This window comes from Salarias fasciatus, chromosome 1 (genome assembly GCF_902148845.1).
Source record: "Salarias fasciatus chromosome 1, fSalaFa1.1, whole genome shotgun sequence".
Lineage (NCBI taxonomy): Eukaryota > Metazoa > Chordata > Actinopteri > Blenniiformes > Blenniidae > Salarias > Salarias fasciatus.
In genome coordinates, this window is record NC_043745.1 from 36558985 (window position 1) to 36582066 (window position 23082).

The 23082-nt window shown below is 41.8% G+C and overlaps 1 protein-coding gene across 2 annotated transcripts in view; it reads left to right on the forward strand.

Annotated features, from left to right (window-relative positions):
• luzp2 (leucine zipper protein 2) overlaps window positions 1-23082 on the forward strand; it is a 207912-nt gene that overhangs the window by 146165 nt on the left and 38665 nt on the right. For both annotated transcript variants that reach the window (XM_030092522.1, XM_030092532.1), the window contains exon 6: window positions 11559-11621. In XM_030092522.1, coding sequence (XP_029948382.1) covers window positions 11559-11621 — 63 coding nt within the window. The remainder of the gene's footprint in view (window positions 1-11558; window positions 11622-23082) is intronic.

A 23082-nucleotide genomic window follows, 5' to 3' on the forward strand; every position in this document is an offset into this window, starting at 1 on the left:
TACATACATTTTGATTGAAATTGGAGGCATACACTCATTCCTCTTTATTAAATTAGCTGCTATAATTGTCATGAATTCTCAGGACTCAGTCACAGTCTGGCAGTTCTTGCAGCCTTCACGATGATACCCATAATCCATCGCCGTTCAAAACACTGATAGATTCTTTGTAAACCTGAATTAGGCAAAATGGAGATTTAATACCTGATTGAGATTGGCCATGCAGACAGTGTTCAGTATGCAGAATGTAATTAGTGTCACTTAAAGCAGTAGATATAAGGTAGTGTGAATGCTGATGATATGCCTACATTTTCTAAATTAAATGCGACTTGGCTCAGACTCTGCATCTGTTTTTGTTTTAATTTGAAGTAATTTGTTTCGGCATTCTTCCTATTTTACAGTCAGTCACTCTGAATATTTTGGCTCTTGTCATTGTTTTCATCTCATTTATTAGATTGTTTGTCATTATTCAAATCATCTTGAACAATTGGCAGGAATTACAATAAAAGGAGGGACGAGAGGAGACAGGTGTTCAGGTGTGTGAGCTTCTGCTGCAGCTTTATTGCGCTGCTGAGAGCTAATCAGGCTACTAACATGGAATATTTCTTTGAAACGCCAAATCCTCCCAATTTCCCTGCGAGGATCAATAGGGTTCATCTTATCTCTTCTCTTTGAATAGCCTGAAGCCTTGTCGGGCAACTCACAACATCGCTCCGCAGCTATTTGATGAGAAATGCAGGGAGGCGAGAAACACTGAAGTGACGGTTCGCGGTCAGGTCAGACGAGGATGTGAACAATGTTTTCAACAAAACAAAATGTAATGCATAATCAGAACACAGCAACGAACACCCTGAAACAGCAAACAAAGAGTTCTGACCGTTAAATTCATGCTTACACTGGGATTTCTAACGGGTTTCCTGTGTGATGTTCATGTTGACACCTTTAGTGAGTCAAACAGTCAACACGGGAAATAGACATTACAAAATTGTGGCTCTGTTTACGCAGCGTTTCAGGCGAAAATGCATCGTTTTCACTTTTCACTTTTGCATTTACGTAACAATACTCGAAATATTAACAGGGCCGAGTCCCTGGACATTTGTGTGGACAGGTGATTAAGTTGGATTGATATTACAGTGACTCTCAACTCTAAAACTAGCAAGCAGCCTTGAAGGAAAGCACAGTGGGTTCAGGCTGAGGCCTTTTCTCAACACTGTTTTCACTTTTAAGATTTTAAATAAAGTCCTTACATAAAGGAATAAGCGGAGGTTGCCACGGTCCAGCGTGAAGGAATTAATGAGACAGTACGTTTTATTCAACAAAAGATAAATCTCAACCCATAAAAACAGGATAATATAATAAACTTTTATCAGGTTTATTGCTCTGCCCTGCATCTGTGAACAGGATGCCTGAAGAGCTGATGGCAGCATGTTGACTCATATTTAAAAGCAAATTATAGCACTCCTTTCGAACTGAGCTGATGTTCAGTAGCGTTTTCCTCCACATTTCCACGAAGACCGAGGCGGAGCGTTCTCCAAACCTTCCACCTTGGGAGCCGTTTTCAGCGGCTTTGTGATGAGAGCCCAAAACAGCATTGTGTAAACAGGACCTGATAGTTGTGCCTCATCCGCAGGTTTGCATGTCTTAATACTGAATAGAAAATACTTTCAGGAAGCAGGATTGGCTGGGCACAGCATTTTTTTTCCATTTAGTTTTCTCATGTGTGTTTTGGAGACATTGTTCAGCTTTTCTGTTTCTACATTCACCCAAAATGTGGGTGTTGGAGTTTGCATGTTCTCCCTGTTCTTGCATGCACTTTCTCCTGTTTCCTCCCAAACATCCATCTGAGATCAAACTAACTGGAACATTACGACCTAATTTTTTGAAAACAGATTCATCCATTCTTCTCAGATTGTCACCGATTCAGATCCTCTGCAGTGAATTTACACAGATCTCATTTCTTTGGAGCAAGCATGAAGAACTTGCATTAATCATGACGTGGCGGCACATGACGAGGTCTGTCGCTTCGTCTGTCATATAATAATGAGGAAATTCTTTAACATAACAAAAAGCCAATTACAGTCTCTGTCAGTGCAGCCTCGGAGTCTGTCCTACAGCATGACAAAATAAGAGAACACACACTGCTGGATTATTCACCAGCAGCTGCATGTTGGACACGCCTCCTATCAGTGTCTAGCTTTAGCAATGCAAACGTTCACTGTGGATGAGCTATTAGGTGGAACATGGAAGATGTTTTACAAGACTTGAAGGCTTTGGCAGCTTGATTTGAACTCATCCTGGCAGCTCCTTGAGGGCTCTCAGGGGTCAAAGGGGGGCATCATGTATAAATGAAGACTGCAGTCCGATTGGTTGCTCTGTTGGACGGTCGTATTCGTGCAGTGTGTCGTCAGCGTTTTCAGCTCAAGGTGGTTTAAAACGGGGTCGGAGCTCATCTTCAATGCCTTTCAGATGTTTTTACATGTCAAGCAGTAACTTCGGGTTAAATTTGAAACGTTCTTTATATCTTTTCCTGCAAGTTAAATGCGTGCATTTTTTTTTTTTGTTGTCTCTTTTAAATGTACAGTACGTCACTTTTTAATCAATTGTCTCAGTGCTGTTGCAGGCCCCTCATGGCTGGAAATTGATCTCTGTAAATATAGGTGTCTAAGTGGTTTCATTTCAAAAACAACCAACAGCACCAATCTCTGGCAAATTTTGAGCTTTTCAGCCCGTTTCCATGGAAATGGACATCATTTTCAAAATGCTGCAGCGTAAACATGAAACTTTACCGGAACAAAAACACAAATGGACAAATAGAAATGAGTAAAAAAAGGAATAAAAGCAGAATTTATACTTTGAAGTGAACTTTATCGGTGTTTTGAGAGACTGCGAAACTTTAACTAATGAAATATGTTTGACTTTTGGGAGGTTTTATGGTTCTAAACAGATTTTTATCACATAAGTAATGCATGTGTAAAAGTGTTTTACTATTCTTTTTTTTAAATGTGGTGTTCAATAAAGGGTATATTTTTTTTCCGTTGTTTAATACCATTATTTTTATTATCAATATTTCAAAAATCCTATGACTTAAAAAAACACTTCTTTGCTTTCTTGCTTGATCAAAGCCATTTTTTGAAAGCCCATTCATCATAGATTGTTTCCAAACTGTCGGAGTCGACAGGTTAAACAGAATATATTCGCTGCATTGTTTGGCTTTTCCAGTTCAATGACTGAACATTTCAATTCTGATGTTTTTCCACGCTGTGCTGCAGGTTTTTGGAGCTTTTTTCTTTCCTACAACATATGCAGAATTCTGACATTGACAACAACAACAATACTTTGAAGAAATGATGTTTAAAAGGCTTTTGTGCATAATTATTCCTAATTCTTTGATGAAAGAATACTTTCCAAGTGAACGTTTTTTTTTTGCTTTCAGAAATTAAACCACGAGAGCCCATCAGACCCGCATGGGACACATGAATGGGAATGAAAAACAAAAGACTTTCTTGTTACCTGAAAAACAGAGAAACTTTTAAATAAACCACGATGATGTTATTCCCATATCATTCATCCTTCATGTCTTTGAAGGTGTGTTGGATGTGAAGCCTAGAAAGCAAAAGCATCAACTTTTTATCATCAGACATCATTCATACTTCTGCCAACCAACAAAACTTTGTATTGAAAACAGTGTCTGAAAGTTGTAACTTGCAAAATGCACAGGTTTCAGAAGTTTATTGGCACTAACAGCTGAGCAGATCACAACTGCTCTGAATTGTGATGAGTCTAAATTATAATCAGAAAATGTGGTTTAATTGATTGATTAAAATATATTCAGTAATCAAACACTGATGTGAAGTGAATAAGACTGATTATCTCTTTAAGATGTCAAGTATTACCAGGTTCATTAAAAATGATAAAAAGAGGAAATATTTCTTTTTTGCTTTGATTGTGTGCGCAAAAGCATGAATCTCACTGATTTAGGCATGTTAGTAACATGCATTGTAAATAATTCCAATTCAACATAAAAGTCAAGGCTTCAACACTCTGATATAATCTGGGTGAATGCGTAGGTTAAACTGCGAAGGAGCGTTTGATGTCCAGCGTTTTCTCTCGTTGGAGTCAGGGGTTATTGCAGAGTTCACGGTGGCTTCTAATGCACATCAATGAGAACGCCATATTTTCACGGCACGCAATCTCCAACGCGGCAATGCAACAGAAACGTCTTGTCGCTTTGGCTTGGTTTGTCACTGCAATGAATCTTATTGACCTTTTGAGCTGAAATATGTTGTGACAACAGTGCTTCTCTTGTACAACTCATGAGTCGCGTTTGGCAACTTGCACGCAGAAAGCCAGCATGACTGTACCAACGGCAAATAAAAATGTCACCACTAAATGCATTGCACTTTTGATAGTTTATTTACCTTTGTAGGCGCTGAGGGAACGAGCTGCGCGGGGGTGTTTGCTACATAAATAAGAAATAGGGCAGAGTTTGTCATGCGCGCCACACTCGCTGCTCGTGGTGTAGCACAACCTGACTGGGATGAAATTAAGAAATGTGTTTCCACAAGAGTTGGTTTGTGGCTCTTCACACTCAAAGGCTAAAAGGATCCTGCACTGAGGGGTGGTGAGTAGTGTGAAAGTTGACCCAGATGGACAGCAAATATCAACACTCGGAGGCTGTCCGAGAATGTCAGCACTTTATATAATGTGCGAAAATAACTTTGCTTATCTGCGTTGACTCAGACAGGCTGACGTCTGTTAGATAGTTCCTGATTGCTTATCTTTCTTCGCGACCCAGTTTTGTATAACTTTGGAGTGATCACTTGTTAGCCCTGCAATCATATGAGACATTTTCTGTTCATTTGAATGGTAAGTGGACGTGTGCGAAGGTCACATTCTCACACACCAGCGGTGAAGGCTGCGGTGCAAGGTGCTCGCGCGGGCTGTTCAGAACACTATAACATATGCAACATGAAGGATCAAACTGCCTTGGGATCTGAAGAGGACACACTTTACTAACTGAGCCCCACAATATCATAAGAATGGACCAATTGCTGCTTTTTTCTGGACTTCTACCCAGTGAAGGAATACGTTCATCCATCTTTTATCCAACTTAAGGTCACACAGTGCTGCAGCCAAACTAAGCTGACTATGGAAGTAGACTACTTACAGGTTACACAATGGCAGACATGTTGCATGTACACGTGAACGCTGATTTACCGTTTTTCAGATTTTGCAAAATACTGGGAGAAGTTTGATACTTATTATTGTACAATAAGCAATGTGATTTTGTTCACATCTGAAAATGTGTGTATTATTTGTCGTTGCAAACTGGTTGTGTTTAATTTGAGCCACATAAGGTAAAGAGCATTTCCTAACCTGACCTGTAATGACTTTTATGTACGGACTTTAGAACATATTTATTGTGTTATACTTCTTTTATTTATTTATTTATTTTTTGTATTTCTGGTTCAGATGTTTATTTTTGCTTGGGTTTGTTGGCCAAATTCTGATTTATTTGCTGTAAAAACTCCAATACATCTGGTAATTACCAACATGTCCAACTTCACCATCCAACAAAGACCAGAAGTGTCAAACATAAAATCCATGGGCCAAAACCAAACTCCAGCAGCATTCCAAACCACCAAGCAAATTGTAAAAAATTCCAAAGAAAACCTTTTTGGAACATTTTTTTTTTCTTTCTATGAGTAGCACACGCAAGACGACACTGTATTTTACACCCCTCGCACAGACTGTCGAAAAACATCAGTTTTACCCTGCTGATGGTGATTTGTTGTTGTAGCTACCGTTTCAAACAGATAACTCTCATGTGAAAACCCTCATTTGAATACTCCAGACAGTGACTGACATCACTCCTGGTGTTATTCTTCATAAGATGCATGTGCACTGACAGTGCATTCCAGTTGCTTGAGGCCATATGTGTGAAGGCAGGGCACTCTCCGGACAGCTCCCCAGTCCACAGTGCAAACACCCACACAAGCACACAGACTCACATTGACACATTAAGACAATCTCGAGTCGGGAATTAATGTATGTTTTATTGTGGAGGAATCTGGAGTAACCATAATGCTCATTTAAAGAACATGCAGACTGCACAGATAAGACATCCAGCCAGGGATATTTTCACTGTGAGGTGAGCAGGTTAACCACTACTGTGCTGCCTTGCAATGCAGCTCTACAATCAATCCCAAATTGTGTGCTGTGAGCTTTTTCTGAGTGGAAAATGTGAGCAACATGTAAATGAAAGACTGCTGCTTTTTCGGGGGCCACAGAGTGGCAGTGCACTGGGAATAACACATTACAACATATGCAGCTCAGCGTATCTCATTTTGCATAATTCACTGTGACACATAAGCTCAAGAGAATCTTATTTCCACCCTGAGTATGTCCTGGAGGTAAAGTACGTCATATGATGTGATGGCTGCCAGTTGTGCATGTCCCAGAAAGGTGGTCCCTCTGTAGGGGCGGCAGGATGAGCAGCTGCTACATCAGCTTGGCGCTTTGTGCATGTTCTGAATGTGTTGTACTGTACATAACTCTGTACTCTGTGAGTAGCACAGAAATCACATAATGCCCAGTATGCATTGTGTATTTGAAATTTAGCCTTTTTCCTCCCTGTTAAGGATGAATATTTTCTGAAAACCATGTATAATGCAAATCGTCATTCCTATCAAGGCGCAACGAGATCGGTGCTTTGACTGAGAATTAAAGGACTGCTCTGATATTCTCGCTTTTTCTTCATTTAGAGTAATTATTAAAGGGGACACTGTGGTGTTGATCTTTGAAATTGCACGGATTCTGTGTCTTTTTCCACCTTCCAGCACCTGATGGCACAAGATGTACTCATATCTATAAGTTATTTAAAGAGCAGATTCTGCTTGGTGATGAGATTATGGCATCCTGGTATTGTTCATTAAGGCTCCCTTCACAAGATGCTTTGAGTGGAAATGGATTGTTTTTGTGTTTTCATTTCTAAAAAGTTTTGAAAAATGTCCATTTATGCAGGAACAAAAGAAATATTGAAAATGCATCGGCGCTTTCATTTGTTTTTGTAATGTAAACACACGCACACACACACACACACACACACACACACACACACACACACACACACACACGCGCTTGGAGAGAACATTAGATTATAAACATTATCAAAATACTCAGACGTTCATATGACAGGTGACCAAGCTGAATTACTGCTACGGTGACTCTATAAATCCATCAGAACCCAGGAGAATGTGGACTGGGAGTCATGACGCTCTGGAAGTCACCATTTTTGTTCTTGTTCGCGTACAGAGGAACTATTTCCTATCGCCGTTATGCGAAAGTGCAGCAGCAGCATTTCATAGAAGTTGCGTTTTCGTTCGTCGACATGGAGACGGTGTTGGAGTGTTTTCATGAAGTTGTATTTTCAGTTTCTCCGAGTTGTCATGTAAAACACCTGAACCGCAGTCAGAGTTAGCATGTTGGGCCATTAGCGGGTGGCAAACTTTATTGTTTTCTGTGTTTCTGCCGTTGCCGTGTAAATAGACATCTTTTTCAAAATGTTGCCGTGTCAGCTTTTCTGTAATGAAAATGCAAAAGTGATGCGATCACTGACTCACTGCAGTGAGGAGGGAGTGTTGTAATTCATGACACTGAGAAAAACCAGGAAAATAAAGTTGAATTAAATTAACTGTTAACAAAGTGTGTACAATTAACCAAAAATGCTGGCATGTTTAGAGATTTTCTGGGAGCTCTGTGAATCATCCCGCTTACCCATTCAGAAACTCCCAGTTTGCTCATTTTCTTTCTTCCAGTTTCTCATGAAGACACTGTTGGATATTTTTGTTTGGGGGAACAGACAATCTAACATTGTGATGCTTGTGGCTCTATTACATGCCTAGATATAAACTCGAATCAACCACTTTAATGAGACAGCGAAACAATGATTGTAAGGAAGGGTAAATATTTAATATCTGACTTCATATCTTGATATAAAATGTGTTCCTCTTGTCAAAACTCATTCTGTGGTTCACAGTCAGTTCATCGGCTGATCACATCGAGCAATCGTCTTCATCACGCTGTAAATCTGTCATCAAGGCGCATCAACATAATCACCAAATGTATTATCTCCCCCATGAATTAATTTAATGTGCTAGCTATATTTACGTAATGCTCAGACTCTAAGCCATTATTGTTTGTTTCAAAAACACCTACAGCAAACGACAATGAAAACAAATTGCTCTGATCGCTCTGAGGCCAAACATGCACTGACAGGCGCCCGATCTGACGTTCAGACTGACAGGTGTTCATTTCATACCGAGCCATTAACGATAAGAAAACATCTCTCTGTGATAAAGCCTTATATCCTATCTGTTCCAGACTTGTATTTTCATGAAATGCATTGTGTGTGTGATGCTCATGGCCGGCCCGTGGCCCCGGTCAGCCGTCATCCCATCTCATGCTGATCTCCCCTGGGCGGCCCCCCCACTGAGAAAGCGCTGTGATAAGGTTTTCTGCTCTATTCATCGTATATTCAGTAGATTATTGCTTTAGAAAGAGTCCAGGAACGTTACAGTGTAGGCTTTGCTCAGGACCACCCTCCTGGCACCCAACATCACGCTGTTTCAAAGTCTGTTAGATCGCACTCTAAGCCCACACACCATAATCCGCTCAAACCCAAACAAGTGTGGAAAAGCAGCCGCTGCTGCATGCGCTTGTTTATGTAGCACTAAGTATCCGGTCACCGAAGTTTGGTTTTCCTGAATTAAAGCCACTGAATGAATATTCATCGCTCTCACTTGAGTTCTGCTGAATGGGTTTGAAGAATAGACCCTCAGCTACAGGTAATTGGCTCATTGATAAACTCATTAGGAATTTTAAATGTGGTGTTAAGTCAAGGAAGAGGGACAATAAATCTACCTTAGCCATTATGATGAAGACGTCTTCTATAGAATTAGTTTGTTTAGATAAAACCAACAGTCCTCGGTTAAGTACGAAACAATACCCGCAATTTTCTGTCAGTTTCCAACGATAAAGGAGGCCTTTCAAGTCTCTGTAGTCATTAGGATAATTTGAGCCTTTCTGTTTCCTCAATACTTTTAGAACGCTCTGCGTCTCTTTTCATTAACATCTTCATGTTTCTTTTGAGACTCTGAATGCCTTATCAAACAAAAACCAGAGGAAAAAAACACATCCAAGAAACCCATTTGCTCGTCTTTATTTTTGCAGATTCAGTTGAATTTCATAAGAGAAGCAAAACAGGCTGTAAGCTTGAGTCTTGATGAGCAGTGAAAGCGACGTATAGACATGAATAGAGAGAAAAATTAGTTTTGTGGAGCGGAACAACAAGAATATGGTCCAGTTTTTTGATTCCCCTCTTCAGTTGGTAAAGTGGTCATCTCTCAATCGGGTTCCAGGTTTGATCCCCCATTGTCCATACATGGAAGTGTCCTTTAGCAAGACACCAAGCCCCAAACTGCTCCCATTGGATGGATAGAGCACCTTGCATCGCAGCCACATCAAGTGATTTTATAGAGCAATGATGACCAGGAAGTTACAGAAGTGGATTTGGAATTGGGAGTACACAGGGTTGAATCCCACAGCTGACAGGCTCCTGACTATGGCTCCTTGAGCAATACCTGCAATGTGGCTTCCCACCGCATCCCAGAAAAAGGGTGCATCATTTATTTAAAAGAAAAAAAAAAGGATTTCCCCAAGAGGACTAACTCAGTAAGATTAGCTGATTAGCTCAGTTTCATATTTTGTTTATATTTTGGTATGCATTAAGTTTCATGGTGTGATTTTTTTTTTTTTTTTTTTTTTTTTTTGTTATCCTGTGGCACTGGACCAAAGGGTTTCATTCACTCTCATAATGCAGCCTTCTCCTCTGCACTGCATTGCTGTTTCCGAGGCTGTCAGTCCTGTTTGAAATCACAGTGGTATCTTTCTCAAAGACTTTCCCCGCAGACTGCGGAGGCTGGAAACAGTCCAATTCCTGATCTTGCAGGCCCAAGTGGAGCTTTTGTCATGGTTGATTGTGCCGTTTGATTGGGCCATCTGAAGCTCAGGGTTGGTACTTTGGGTTTGGCATTAAGTTGCTTTAGGACCAATCTGACTAACAGATCATTGTCAATTAAAAAGGGAAATTCCCCTTCTGCCTTAATGCTGTTATCGCTGTCAGGCTCCATTCTCCTCTGTCGGTACTCCCTCTCTTGTGGCTGTGTCATTTTCTATTAAACGCAGTATCACATTTTACTTTGACTCAATCCTCAGAGGAAGAGTTTTCCTGCTTTTTCCCATAGAACACACAAGAGGCTAAAACCCTTCCAAAATGTTTGTATCTTACCTAAACTGCAGGTGTATGGTTTTCAAAATCGCACAATTAAATAAGTTTAAGATTTGCTGAAAGGTAGCAATTTCAGGAAAATTAAATATTTTGAACTGAGTATAATTAAAAAAAAATAAAAGAGTTGAAATGGAAGTGTTGGAATGTAGATTCTGATCTACTATGAGATGCAACAAAAATTAGCAACTTTAAAGTGTTTGAAATGGAAGTGCAAACAGGCTTTGATAATAAAATCCTTCATTTAAGAAATGTGTTTTTGTCTTTGTCTTATATTTTAAATTTGTTTGATGATCTGAAACATTTTGGTGTGATAAACGTACAAAAAAAATAAGAAATCAGGAAGGGGGCAAATACTTTTTCGCACCACTGTTGTTGAGAGTCACCAAATTGGCAAATCAGCAAAGTCGTCTGTCCATTCAAAGGTCCGTGTGCTTATTAGTGTTTTGTTGTTTGTTTTTACTTGGCACATTGTCAGAGAAACAGGGACTTAGCATGCTTTATAGAGGATGTCAACCAAAATATTGTAATTATCAGGAGAAATACATGCTCGACATGATCTTGGAGTGTGTACTCGTTGCATGAGTGTTTAAAATGTGCTTTGTTCTGTTCTCTCAGATTATGCGATATACACTGTATATATTCTTGCCTGTCTTTCATACAACAGGAAACCGAAGCAATATTGATACTTGAGGTTAATATGCAGCTTTAAATCAAGGATGGGGAAGACAGGATTCATTTCTAAGCCAGAATCCATTGAACAACTAATCATGTGAACAAATGTAAGAGTGAAGCTGTCAAGTCACTAACATGGGCTGAGGTTGTAACAATGAGGCAAACTGGCACCCAGTAATGAAAGCCTATGGACCGTGCCCTGGCATCTCTCCACTGACAGCCATCCAAATGACTTTGAGGCTTTAGTGATCCCGTTTTAAAGTTCAATAGGGGTCTGGCCCCGAGCTGCTGTTTTGACCTTTAAGATGCCCGTGAGCCTGAGTGTCCCCTCAGAGTCTCAGACAGGCCACTCCTGGCCGCTCCTCAGACCTGTCTGGAATGACGCAACCGAGCGCTCGCTGCCAGAGCTCCTACTTAGCCTCCTGCTGGAGATATTGAGTCAAGAGTGCTTTTAATATAAAAATGTTAAGAGAACATGCAGTGCAGACAGAAATGTCATCACTTGTTTATGTTCTGTTTTTTTTTTTTTTTTTCTACCCAGAACAAGAGTTTAAAAAACAAACTGCTCTCGGGAAACAAGTTATGTGACGCCTATGCTGAAGAGGTAAGACTTTTAATCATATTGTGATGAACTGTTTTCAAACTCGTATCACTGACTCTCAGTCAGGGTTGTCAAACATGTTTAACTTCTGAAGCCACGCAGCCTAACTGGACTGGTAAAATAATCCCATAATAACCTTTAAGTTTACATGTTTCCTTGTTGTGGAATATGCGATGAAAAATCAGTCCAAACTTAACAGGATTTTAGTGATACTTTTTGGTGCAGAATACAGTGAAATGTCCTAAAAACTGCTGAAACTCTGGTATAATGCACGATTTAATAAACTAAACACTGACAACTTGGCTTTGAGGCCAGTGACAGTGAGCTGGCTTTCAAGGCAGCATGATGCATAAATATCCCTTGGTCTTGGTCTATGTCTTTGCATGGTGGTTTGGCAGACCGGATTGGAGCCTCTTGTGGGCCGCTTTTGGTCCACGAGCCTTATGTTTGACACCCCTGCTCTGAGTGGAATTCAGATTGATTGTGTGTTCTTCTAATCCAGCTCTGTTAACAAAGTGTAATATGTTGAGTGTTTACATTGATCTGATTGCTTCAAGTTCTACTAAGAAGTTCAACAATATTTTGTTGGTGCTACTTGGGTGAGACACTCACACAATACTAGCTCATGGTTTGGTATGGCTCTTCCTCTCTCATGCACTGTCACAAACAGTGTTGCTTGGGTTTCAGCTGCCCTGTGAATCTCAGTCCAGCTTGTCTCCAGCAGTCTCCCTTTGATGGCCGCACGGTGCAATCTGAGGGGCTCAGGTTGTCGTCGGAGCAGATTGGACTGCATTCCATCTGTGTCTTTTTTGCTTGTCGCTTCCCCCTCTCGTCCTCGCTCCGGCTCTGCTGCCAGTTGTTTTGGTCAGCAGCCTCCACCGGGTTCACATCCTCAGCCAAGCTTTGAGCCGAGCTTTGAACTGCCACTTCATGCCTTCCCGCTGACCGACGCTCGCGCTGTAATTTAGCCATGCAGGATCTTCCAGGGCAGCGGCTCCTCGGGGCACTGTGATGACATGCTCAAGTTGAAGCAGCTGATTCTGTGCAATTGTGGGTTTTATTGTTATGCAGTCATGCAGTTGGTGAAGCTCTTCCTGTCTCCCGGTGACAGTGTGTGGAATAATGGAACATTTTCACTACACCATACGGCTCAATGATGATGAAGACAGCTTGATAGAGGAAACCTCGGTGCAGTGATGCAATTTTCCTGAGGATGAAATAGAAAAAAAAAAAAAAGTGGGGCTTGACCTAGCCAAAGGCAGCTGAGGCTTGTTTGATCAGTGCTCCAGATGTTACAAACAGGGGTCTGAATGACAGAGCAACTTTGCCCCTCCAGGTAAGAAGCAAAGATATAGACTGGCAAGCAGCAGCGTAATAGCAGAGCACTTTATATTAGTAATCCCAGCTCACACCGAGATATTGATGTGTCTAAATGGATAACCCTTATATGCATATTAACCTCCTGCACACATTTTAAATTTCGTCTGCTCGATGTTTCATTGATTGCAGCCTAAATGGTGGAAAAACCTTTCAGTTTATTACTGTACACAAAAGTGAGTCTCACCAAACTTTTTCCCAAACAGTTTCAAAGTCATCTTCAGTGGATCTGATGCTTTAGTGAAAGACTGATGGGTTGAATTATCTTTAGGTGGGTGCACTTAAAAATTTAAATGGATCATGTATTGTTAGAGAAATAGCTCAACAGCACAGCTTGATATGAAGCAGATTATTCAGTTTGAATATAAAACCCTTTGTGAATATTTCTATATTTAATTAATATATAAATCTGCACAAAAAAAACCTCACCTCTCAATATACATACATATAAAAAAGCATATAACTAGTTCAACGTGTATTTTATGAACTATACTTAATTACTTTTATACTGCTTGAGCACAGCACAAAGTGCTTTATACAGTTTATCACACTCACCCATTTACACACACACACCAGTGGAGGTATCTGCCGTGTGTCAATCCATCCACCGGCAGTAGTTTGGGGTCCAGTGTCTTGCTCAAGGACACATGGACATGGCGAGATGGGGAATCAAACCAACAACCATTAGGTTGCTGTACCACGCTAACCTTTTAATACTACCCTTTACTTGATTGACACGCTGATTATTGGTGTGTCAGATGAAGGAAAGTTTGAGTCCTAATTTAGTATTTAAACCCTTTAATAAGCTTTAATTCCTCCAAAACTCATGATCATGCTCAGACAAGACTTCAGATTTAAAGCTGTTAGCATCTGTTGACCACAAGAAAATGTACGTTATCCCAACAACTCCAACACTACTGTGAACGTTCCATCATCAAGGTGGAAAACGGGAAAGAATGAAAGAATATAACTTTCATATGTTTTGAGCATTTTAACTTTTCACCATTTTAACTCCAAAAATATGAGTTTGTTTACGAAAATAACTGTACTGTATTGAAAAAAAAAAGTCTGTAACTGAACTGACCTGTATTGTAATTGCAAATTTGGTGCTTGGAAGCTCACGAAGAGCCTGACCTGAACACTGAGCTCATTCTGGAGTTTCTACCGAGACGCAAGAAAATTACAGGCTTCCTTCCATAAATCCTCGAGTCGAACGTTCCCCGACATTACATCAGCTGAGCTTATCCAAGCCATCATCGCATATTCAAACCCTGAGACGATGATGGCTCATTTGACTGCACAGACTGTCTGATTAGAACACTTCAGGGACGACTTGGAAAGAGTACAAAGGCGATGAAGAGGGCCTGATTAAAGTTGTGGGTCACTCTATACGCCGCCAGAATATTCCTCGCAATCGGAAAAGATCAAAACAGTGATAATATATGGTTGGGTAACTTTATACTTTGAGATAATGTGTAATCATATTTCATCCTTCCCTCTCTTAGATACTGCGCTGTGCGCTGTGTTCATGATTATTTCTGAAGAGCTGCGATCAGGTCTAGTAGACTCGGAGATCCTCAGGGAGCAAATAGCTGCTTGGTTCTTCTTAAACGCAGGTAGCTGGAGGTCACTGCCTTCAATTCCCCAAGAAGGCTATAAATTTTCAAATAAATCAACAGGAGGAACATTGTTCCGCCCCTCCCTGCTTTCAACCCACAAAGTTATTTATGTTCAAAGGGAAAAGGCTACAAACTAAACTTGTAATTGCTTCAGAGTGACAGGAAGAGATGAAGCTGCAAAACTATTGCTACAGGTAATTGCAAACATTACTCAATTAAAAGTTTGTCCATTTGTAACAGAGTAAGTTGGTTTGAACATGTTTTTTTTTTTTTTCATTTTATAAATTCTGATATACGCTCACACTGGACACACTCATTAAAAGTCTGTGTATCTCAGTGTGTGCGATCGATCTGGGGAATGGGCTGAAAGATTAGCTTATTGAGAGTTCTAATGCAGCGCCTGTCTTTCAGTCTTTCTTCTTTTCTCATTCATAACCACAGTTTTGTGACAGTTGGATGACGCGGGAATGTGAGTGTGTTTGGGGTAGGATGGACTGTGTGTGTGTGTGTGTGTGTGTGTGTGTGTGTGTGTGCGTGTGTGCGTGTGTGCGTGTGTGTGTGTCTGTGTGTCTGTGTGTCTGTGTGTCTGTGTCTGTGTGTGTGTGTGTGTGTGTGTGTGTGTGTGTGTGTGTGTGTGTGTGTGTGTGTATGTGCGTGTGCGTGCGCGTGCTTGTTAGCGTGTGCGTGTGCGTGAGAGGGTGTGAGTGTGTTGGAATGTGAGTGTGTGTGTGTGTGCGTTTGGTTTAGGGATGAGTGGTTGTGTGTGTGTGTGTCAGTATGAGTGAGTGGGTATGAGTGTTGGGTTGGGGCGGGGGGGAGTGAGGCGGGAGAGGACAGGGGGTGGGAGGGGTGGGCCGGGCGGGGGGGTGGGTTCCGGGTGGGGGTCGTGGGGTGGGGGGTGGGGTGCGGTGGGGTGGGTTGGGTGGAGTGGGGGGGGGGTGGGGGTGATGCCCTGGATCTCGGGGTGCGTGGCCGGAGCGCTGGGGGGTGTACTGGCCCGGGGCGGGTAGCCGCCCGTGTGGGCTGGTTCTCCCGGGTGGGTCATAGCCCTTCGCCTGGGTGGGGGGTTGGCTCCTGGGCTCTTGGGCCTTGGGCTCTCGGCCCTGCCCGCCCCGGGCGTCCGGCGCCCGGGGTGGACCGGCTCCTGCCGGTAGTGGCTCCGCGGGGCCCGGGCCCCGGGACTGCCGGGGTCCCCGGCCGGGGCTTTCCTCTGCCCCGTTTCTGGACTGGAGCGTGGGCGTCTGCCTGGGGGGGCGGCTTGGATCCGGGCTCTGTGATGTCCGCCGGCTGTCTGGGCTCTGAGGGCCTCTCTGGCCTACTTCTGGCCTTCTCAGAGGTCAGAGGTCATATATGCATGATCACTATCACCATCACTGTCACCATAATATTCACATGATCACGTTGATCTTTAATCACTCTTTACATACTGGGTTACCTTGTCTTCTTGTGGTGGTTAGACTAATGGTGATCTGTAGCAGACCTCTCTTGATGCACGCCCCGAGTTTACTACTAGTTACGACTAGCTATATTCAAAAAAAAAAAAAAAAAAAAAAAAATACGGTTTGTGGTGTCCTTGCATTTCCCTCCTCCCCTACACCTCCTTTTATTTTTGTGGCCTGGTCTGTTCACTAATATGGTTTGGAAAAAAAGGGGGAAAAAAAAAAAATGTATGTATGGTTCTGTAATTTTCTGTGTTGGTTGTCGGCTCTGTTTTGGTGTTGTCTAGATTGGGAGTTTGGGATTGTTCTAGGTTGCGTGTGGTGCGTCGACAACACTGTTTTGTATTGTGACTTTGTACATAGGTTGTGCGCCCCCCCCCCCCCCCCCCCCCCCCCCCTTCCGTTCTTCCTCTCTTTATCTTTCTCTCTTTCTGTCCCTGCTCTCTGAGCGTTTCCGTCCCGGTCCTGTCCGGTAGCCATGCCGGATGCCAGCTTTAAATAAAGGCAGCAGCAGGAGGAGACTCAGTCTCATCCTGCTGCTAATATTAAAATCTGTTCGGATAGTAAAAGGCTACAATCATACAATATTGCACGCCCCAGCTACCGAACAGGACAAGGGAAAAAAAAAAAAAAAAAAAAAAAAAATAACCACAGTTTTGGCCTTCGTCACGAAATAACCTAAATAATCAGAGATATCACCATTCGAAAATGTGAGCGATGCTGTGTGTCAAATCAAACAGTCCGCCAACCACCAAGGGGCGAGAGAGAGCTTTCATTCAGTCAGCAGTGAACTGAACCGGCCACCAGCGGAGCAATATGAAATCCCACATGCACAACAAGATTTAAAGTACAGATGCATCGTGCTGGTGTTTCCGTTTCAGAAATGTTTTGTGTTTGCGCGGAAGAAATGTCGTTTTCATGCTGCGCCACTAGTGGGTGCTGCTGTTTGTTGTAATGAAACCACACAAACACTTCCACAGAGAACAGCAGGCTATCTGCACCGTGTATAGAGCAGGCGCAGCATTTCTACCAACAAAATAGAGAGATAGCCTTTGTGAAAAATGGTTTTCAGTGGCTTCGAGCACCATTGTAGTGTAAACACCACAGTCAGAGACAAAACATATTTAGACGTGAACACAGAAACGCCACATCAATACATAAATCATGAGATCCAGGAAACTGGTGTTTTTTGTTTCACTTCCTATTAGAGAAAGTATTGCAGTTCAGTTTATTAGCCTGCAGAAAGTGCGTACGTATATATCCCCTGTGCATTTTCTTTCATATCTTACTCGGAGAGAATAGGTGCAGGCAGGTGAACCTTCCCTTAATTTCATTTTCAAAAGACTTTTGATAAGGTGTAGTAACAACGGAGGGGAAACATTGTACAAAGTTATTCAATTTAACTGAAACAATTAAAACTTTCCTCCGACAACTGATGAGTAATTGTGATTAATAACCATTATTTTCATTATTGATAAAAAGTAATGTGATTGTCATCATCACTTTGAGTGTAATCACAAAGCCCAATTTGAGAGATACTGGGGAGAGCAAATGTGTTTGAGGGAAATTGTGAACCCTCGGATTGTAAATAACGAGATGTTCAAATGAAGTCGGATTTCATAAAGTCCACTTCTTTGTATTCCTGTATAAATGTTTCTTGTTACTGTTCATTTCACATCCATTCAGTCATTCTTTTCTCCTCCATATGAAGCCAAATTGTGGCTATAATCTCATGTAATTGATGATATTATGTCAGTTTCACTTTATGTCATTAAAGCTAATTTCCACCCCAAACATCAAAAGCTGAACTGGGATTAACCCTTCATAACAATTACCCTTGAACTTTTACTTAATGGTTGTCTGGTAAATGTGGCTTCATGCTTCAAAGACCTTCTCGGTTTAGACTTCCTCAAAGCTTTGAATGAGTCACAGTGAAAGGAGGAAAAAAAGATGCGTCTGATAAAATCTTTGAATGTTAAATGAAAGCTTTGAAGCCATGTCCAAGAACTGAGATTAGGCCAGATCTATTTTAGCTAGCCTGGGATACACTTTCTAATCACAAGCTGCTTTTGTTGCACATGATACAGTTTGAGATTTAGTTTGAGTAAACAGCAGCTAGACTTTGGGAGTAATTTGCTCTCGCATCTTGTGAAAATTGGCTCTGGGACTTCTTGTATTGTGTGATAGAAGAGTGTTTATTTGGGGTGATAATCGTTTCGAGCAAGCTGATTTAACTTTGCTCGTCTTGTGTCTTCGCATCAGGGCGAGGCGGATGGAGATATGTGCCGTTAACCTCTCTGTGCTGATGACAAAGCCAAAATGACTTCACTTTGCTTTTCTTTTCCAGAGCCAGCATGGTGATCGATGCTGTCTAATGCATTCACCGATTGGGAAATTCCCATTTCCGGGTTCTGAGTAGATGAATCTCAAACAATCAGAGGTAGAAAGAGCAGTGAAAATGTCTAGTTACATTTCTTAAAGTACTCACTTACAAGTAAATACACCAAACTACTCAAGTATTTTACTTTTTTTAAATACAGTAATGACCTGAAAGACATTGGATTATAATGAACCTTATTCCAGTGGCGGCATCGAGACCTCGAGGTGTCAGTGGGTGATTCCTCAGTCGGATGGTTGAAGGTTTGATCCCCCTGTCCATATGTCAACATGTCCCTGAGCTAACTTCTCCACTGACGGCCGTGGACAGCAGCCTCTTCCATTGTGAACATTCTAAACCCATTAATCAGTGCAAAAAACAGCATTTCAGTGAGCTCCATTTAGCGGTTACAGAAGTGTGTTTTGAGTGGGATTCAGCAGTTTGATCCCCACTGCTGACAGATAAAGATCTTCAGCCCAGCCTACTGCCTCAACCAGGCGTACTGTGGATACAGAGACACCATTTTCATAAAGTAACGAACATTTGAAACTCACAGTTGCTCGACTATTTTCAGCTGGTAAAATTTCACGAACGTGGATCAAACCTCACAGTTCATTAAACTGGGTGACACGGTGTTGGAGTTGTTTGCACTTCTGCCCAGTGCTGTAGTCCAGGGTATGGACAGGTATACGACACCTACCCACTTATGTTTTGTCAGCGTTACGTACTCTCACTTCCAAAACCCCCCGATGCACCACTCAGCAGTGTCTAACATCCAGATTGCCTTTTTCATCACTCTTGGATGATGAACCTTACTTCCTACTCTCCCTCTGAGTGGCGTACTTGCTGCATTCACTGAATTGATTTGTTAAAGCTAGGGTTGGCGATTTGAATGAGATACATTTTTTTAAATACTGGTTAAAATGATCTTTATGACCCAATGGGAAGCAATTCATAGCGTGTTTTTAAAGTAGTTTGGAAAATATCCGCTCCCTACAGCAGGAGTAAAACGGGAAAAACAGCAACCAATAGTCTTGAGGGGACACACAATCAAATCCCTTCGCCGTTAGACCTGCCCCCTGCATGTACGCGTGCACTGACCCTGGTTCAGTGCGCGCGTAGAAGGACGGAGCGTCGTTGCAGAATGGCGGAGACGAATGTTTGGGGGTTTACTTACCATTGAGTGCGCCATAACTTGGCGTAGTGCAAATAAAGAAAAACGAAGAAACGAAGCGCTGAGGACAGGTTATGCCAGGGACGCACTGGACGCGGAAGCGCCGCGCGCGCCGCGCGCCGTGAACGTCTCCGCGTCTCCGCTCCCAACGGGAGCTCCTCCAATGGGGTGGGAGCTAGGCGGAGCTAGCTAGGCGGAGCCTTGGGGAGATGCTACATGCTAACGCTAGTTTTCGAAGATCACCAACCCTAGCTTTAATGGATAAATTTTGAGCAGCATGAGGACTGACGAGTCAGTCAGAGGTAGACTGAGGCGGGTCATGAGTCACGACGAGGAAAACACTGATCACCGATAAATCGTGGGACATTGAACAAAAAATATGGACAGAATCTCATAAAATAGTCGTCTTAAGTGCCACTGTTTAAAAAAAAAATGCAGGAAGCACCTAGTTTGACTCTGCATTTCTGTGAGGAGTTTCCATGTTCTCCCTGTGTATACTTTTTTTCTGGGCTCTCTGGTTGTCCTCCTACAATCCAAGCTTGTTAGTGTGTGTGTGTGTGTGTGTGTGTGTGTGTGTGTGTGTGCGTGCGTGCGTGCGTGCGTGCGTGCGTGCGTGCGTGCGTGCGTGCGTGCGTGCGTGCGTGCGTGCGTGCATTATTGTCACCACTGAAGAACTGCTGATCTACAGGGTGTGTTCTGCCTTCCACTCAATACGATCTGGGATCGACTCCAGCCCTTCTGCAGCCATAAGTTGAGTAAGTCAGGTGTAGAAGAAGATAGCTGGATTAATTTAGAATGTTGGTCTTCATTATACTAACAATTATGGCTGCCATGAGTGAATCAATTGCCATGAAGTATGGTTTGAATTTCTCTCATCTATTTGGGTCCATGGAGCAGACGACTCCATTAGGCGTTATGAGGGTTAATAGGGCTAATAAGGCTCTTGGCCTTGTTAGTCCATTTGGCTCGGTGTGTGTGAAAACAGTTCAATGATGTGTCATTGTTTGCACTAAATTGATTTCAAGTGAGTCAGAACGGATGGAGGGCGCCCAGACAAATATCTACACAAGATGGATGAAGCCACTTCTCCATGTCACTTTTGTTTATGACTTTCAGAAACAACTCAGAAAAGCAATTGTCGATTTCATTATCTTTGTGTCTTTTTTTCTAGATAGAACGCTCAACAACATGGATAAAACACAGAGGAAACTATTTTAGGTTTGTTTGGAGTCACTGCAGCAGTCGGTGTCAGACGAGACTCAGATGTTTACTCATAACAAATATTTTTAGGTTTTTTTGAATATATATGTTTGCATCTAATTTCAGAGAAACAACAGATGAAATTTCAAAGTTTTAATTGCATGTTTATCTTTTTCCAAAGAAAAAAACATATTTTACGTTTTTAGTTTTTACAGTTATTTATGTTTGAAATTGTATTGGTTGTGTAGAAATTATACATATCACATTGTATTATTGTAGTTTACATTTTCAAGAACATCATGGAGCAATCCCACCAAGCAATGATCTGACTCCTGAAATCCTGAATCCACCCATCAGAAATTAGATTTCTACAACAATTTGTTTATTTCTTTTTTATAAATACATTACTATAAGAAAATATCAATACCTGAAAGTAAACAACCGTGAGTAAATGAGTCAATAAAGGTAAGAACAGCACTGGGAGACAGAGTGCATATTCATCTTGATTTAATATATTCATCTCCAGCCCCAAAACAACTTGGTTGTTGTGTTGTTTCCACATAAAAACAGAAAACAATGATTGGCCAATCTCAGTAATCCGTTGTTTATCCCTGGGGAGTACATGCAACCTCCATTCAGTATTTGAACCAGTGACTTTTTGCTTTGAGGTGAGAACACAATGAACCCAATTATTTATTGCATACCACCATATGAGGGAGAATATTACCTCATTTTGAATGTAATTGCAGAAAAAATTTGTATTTTTAAAAATGGTAAATTGACTACAGTTATATAGCGCTTTATGCACTGCTGGAGCGGAGCCCAAAGCGCTTTACGCTGTCGATCACATTCACACATCAGTGGAGGCGTCTGCCAATCCATCCCCTGGGAGCAATTTAGGGTTCAGCGTCTTGCTCAAGGACACTTCAACATGAGGCAGGGGTAGATGGGAATGGAAGTAACTGTGGGTGGTAGGAATGACCTCAGTGGAGGGCTAATAATCCAAAAACATTCTGTTGAATGCATATTTGTTGAAATACTTTAAATATACAAGCTTAAATATTTTTCCTTTTTTTCCAAATGTTATCACTAAGAACTGCGCTACTGTTGAAGAAAGAACTTTGAGGAAATACCTCCTTAGAAGTATTTGAAAACATTGAACGCTTCATAAGAAAAGAATAGTTTTATAAGAATTCATTAGTATGAAGAATATAAAAGGTGGACATCATGTCCCACAAAAAAAAAAAAAAAATCCTCCAGTTCTTCAGAGAAGATCCTAAGCTGTGAGCTCTAATCTCAGCAGCAGGTCAAACCTCAGGTTCTCCGACAATACTTGACCTTGAATGTCTCAAACCAGACGTCCAAACCACCTTAACTGACTCCTCTCAACGTGGAGAAGTAACAGCTCCACTTCATTAGCTGACACACAGTAGTCTTACATGCTAAAAGGTAAATGGTCCACACTTATATAGCGCTTTCTACCCTGCACTGACAGAGCCCAAAGCACTTTACACTGCAATGTCACATTCACCCATTCACACTCACATTCACACACCCGTGGAGGCGGCTGCTCAGTCCATCCACTGGGGTCGATGTAGGGTTCAGTGTCTTGCCCGAGGAGACGACTGCTCTCCCCACTGAACCACAGCCGTACACATGCTGCTGTTTCTGGAGAAAAAAAACCTTCTTTGCTTAGAAAGAAGGTAAAACTGAAGCGTAAATTCACTTATCTGGCTCCTCCCATCTTTCATTTAAAAAAAAGACCCCAAAATACTTCGACTGAACTACTTGGTTAAGGCTTTCCCTCCTTTCTTGGACAGAGTATTCTGAGTATACTGTCTTTTTCCTGAAGAGAAGACTCGCACTTTGAAGCCCTGATCCACATTGCAGCAATGTGATCTGCTCTTTAGAGCTCTAACATTAACACAAGGCCTTCATTGTGGCCAGAAAAGAAACTTACTAGGTTGTCTCTTTGTGTGAGGCTAGGGTTCCTTGCTGTACACATGTGGTTGTTTTTGTTCTTTATCCGCTTCATTGGAAAAATGTCTTGCTACCTTTCAGAACCAGACAGCTTTGGTCTCAAGGGAAACCGTCTGATTGCCCAGAAAAGTTGAGTCAGTGTCAAGGTTAAGACCATTCAGTAAAGAAGAGTGACACATTGCATTAGAGATGCCATTTTAATCTGTTGTGCATCTTTTCCCGTTCTGTCAAAGTGACAGTCTTACCGCACCGGCGTGACAGATTACATTGCTTCTGGATTTCAGCTTTCTTATCAATG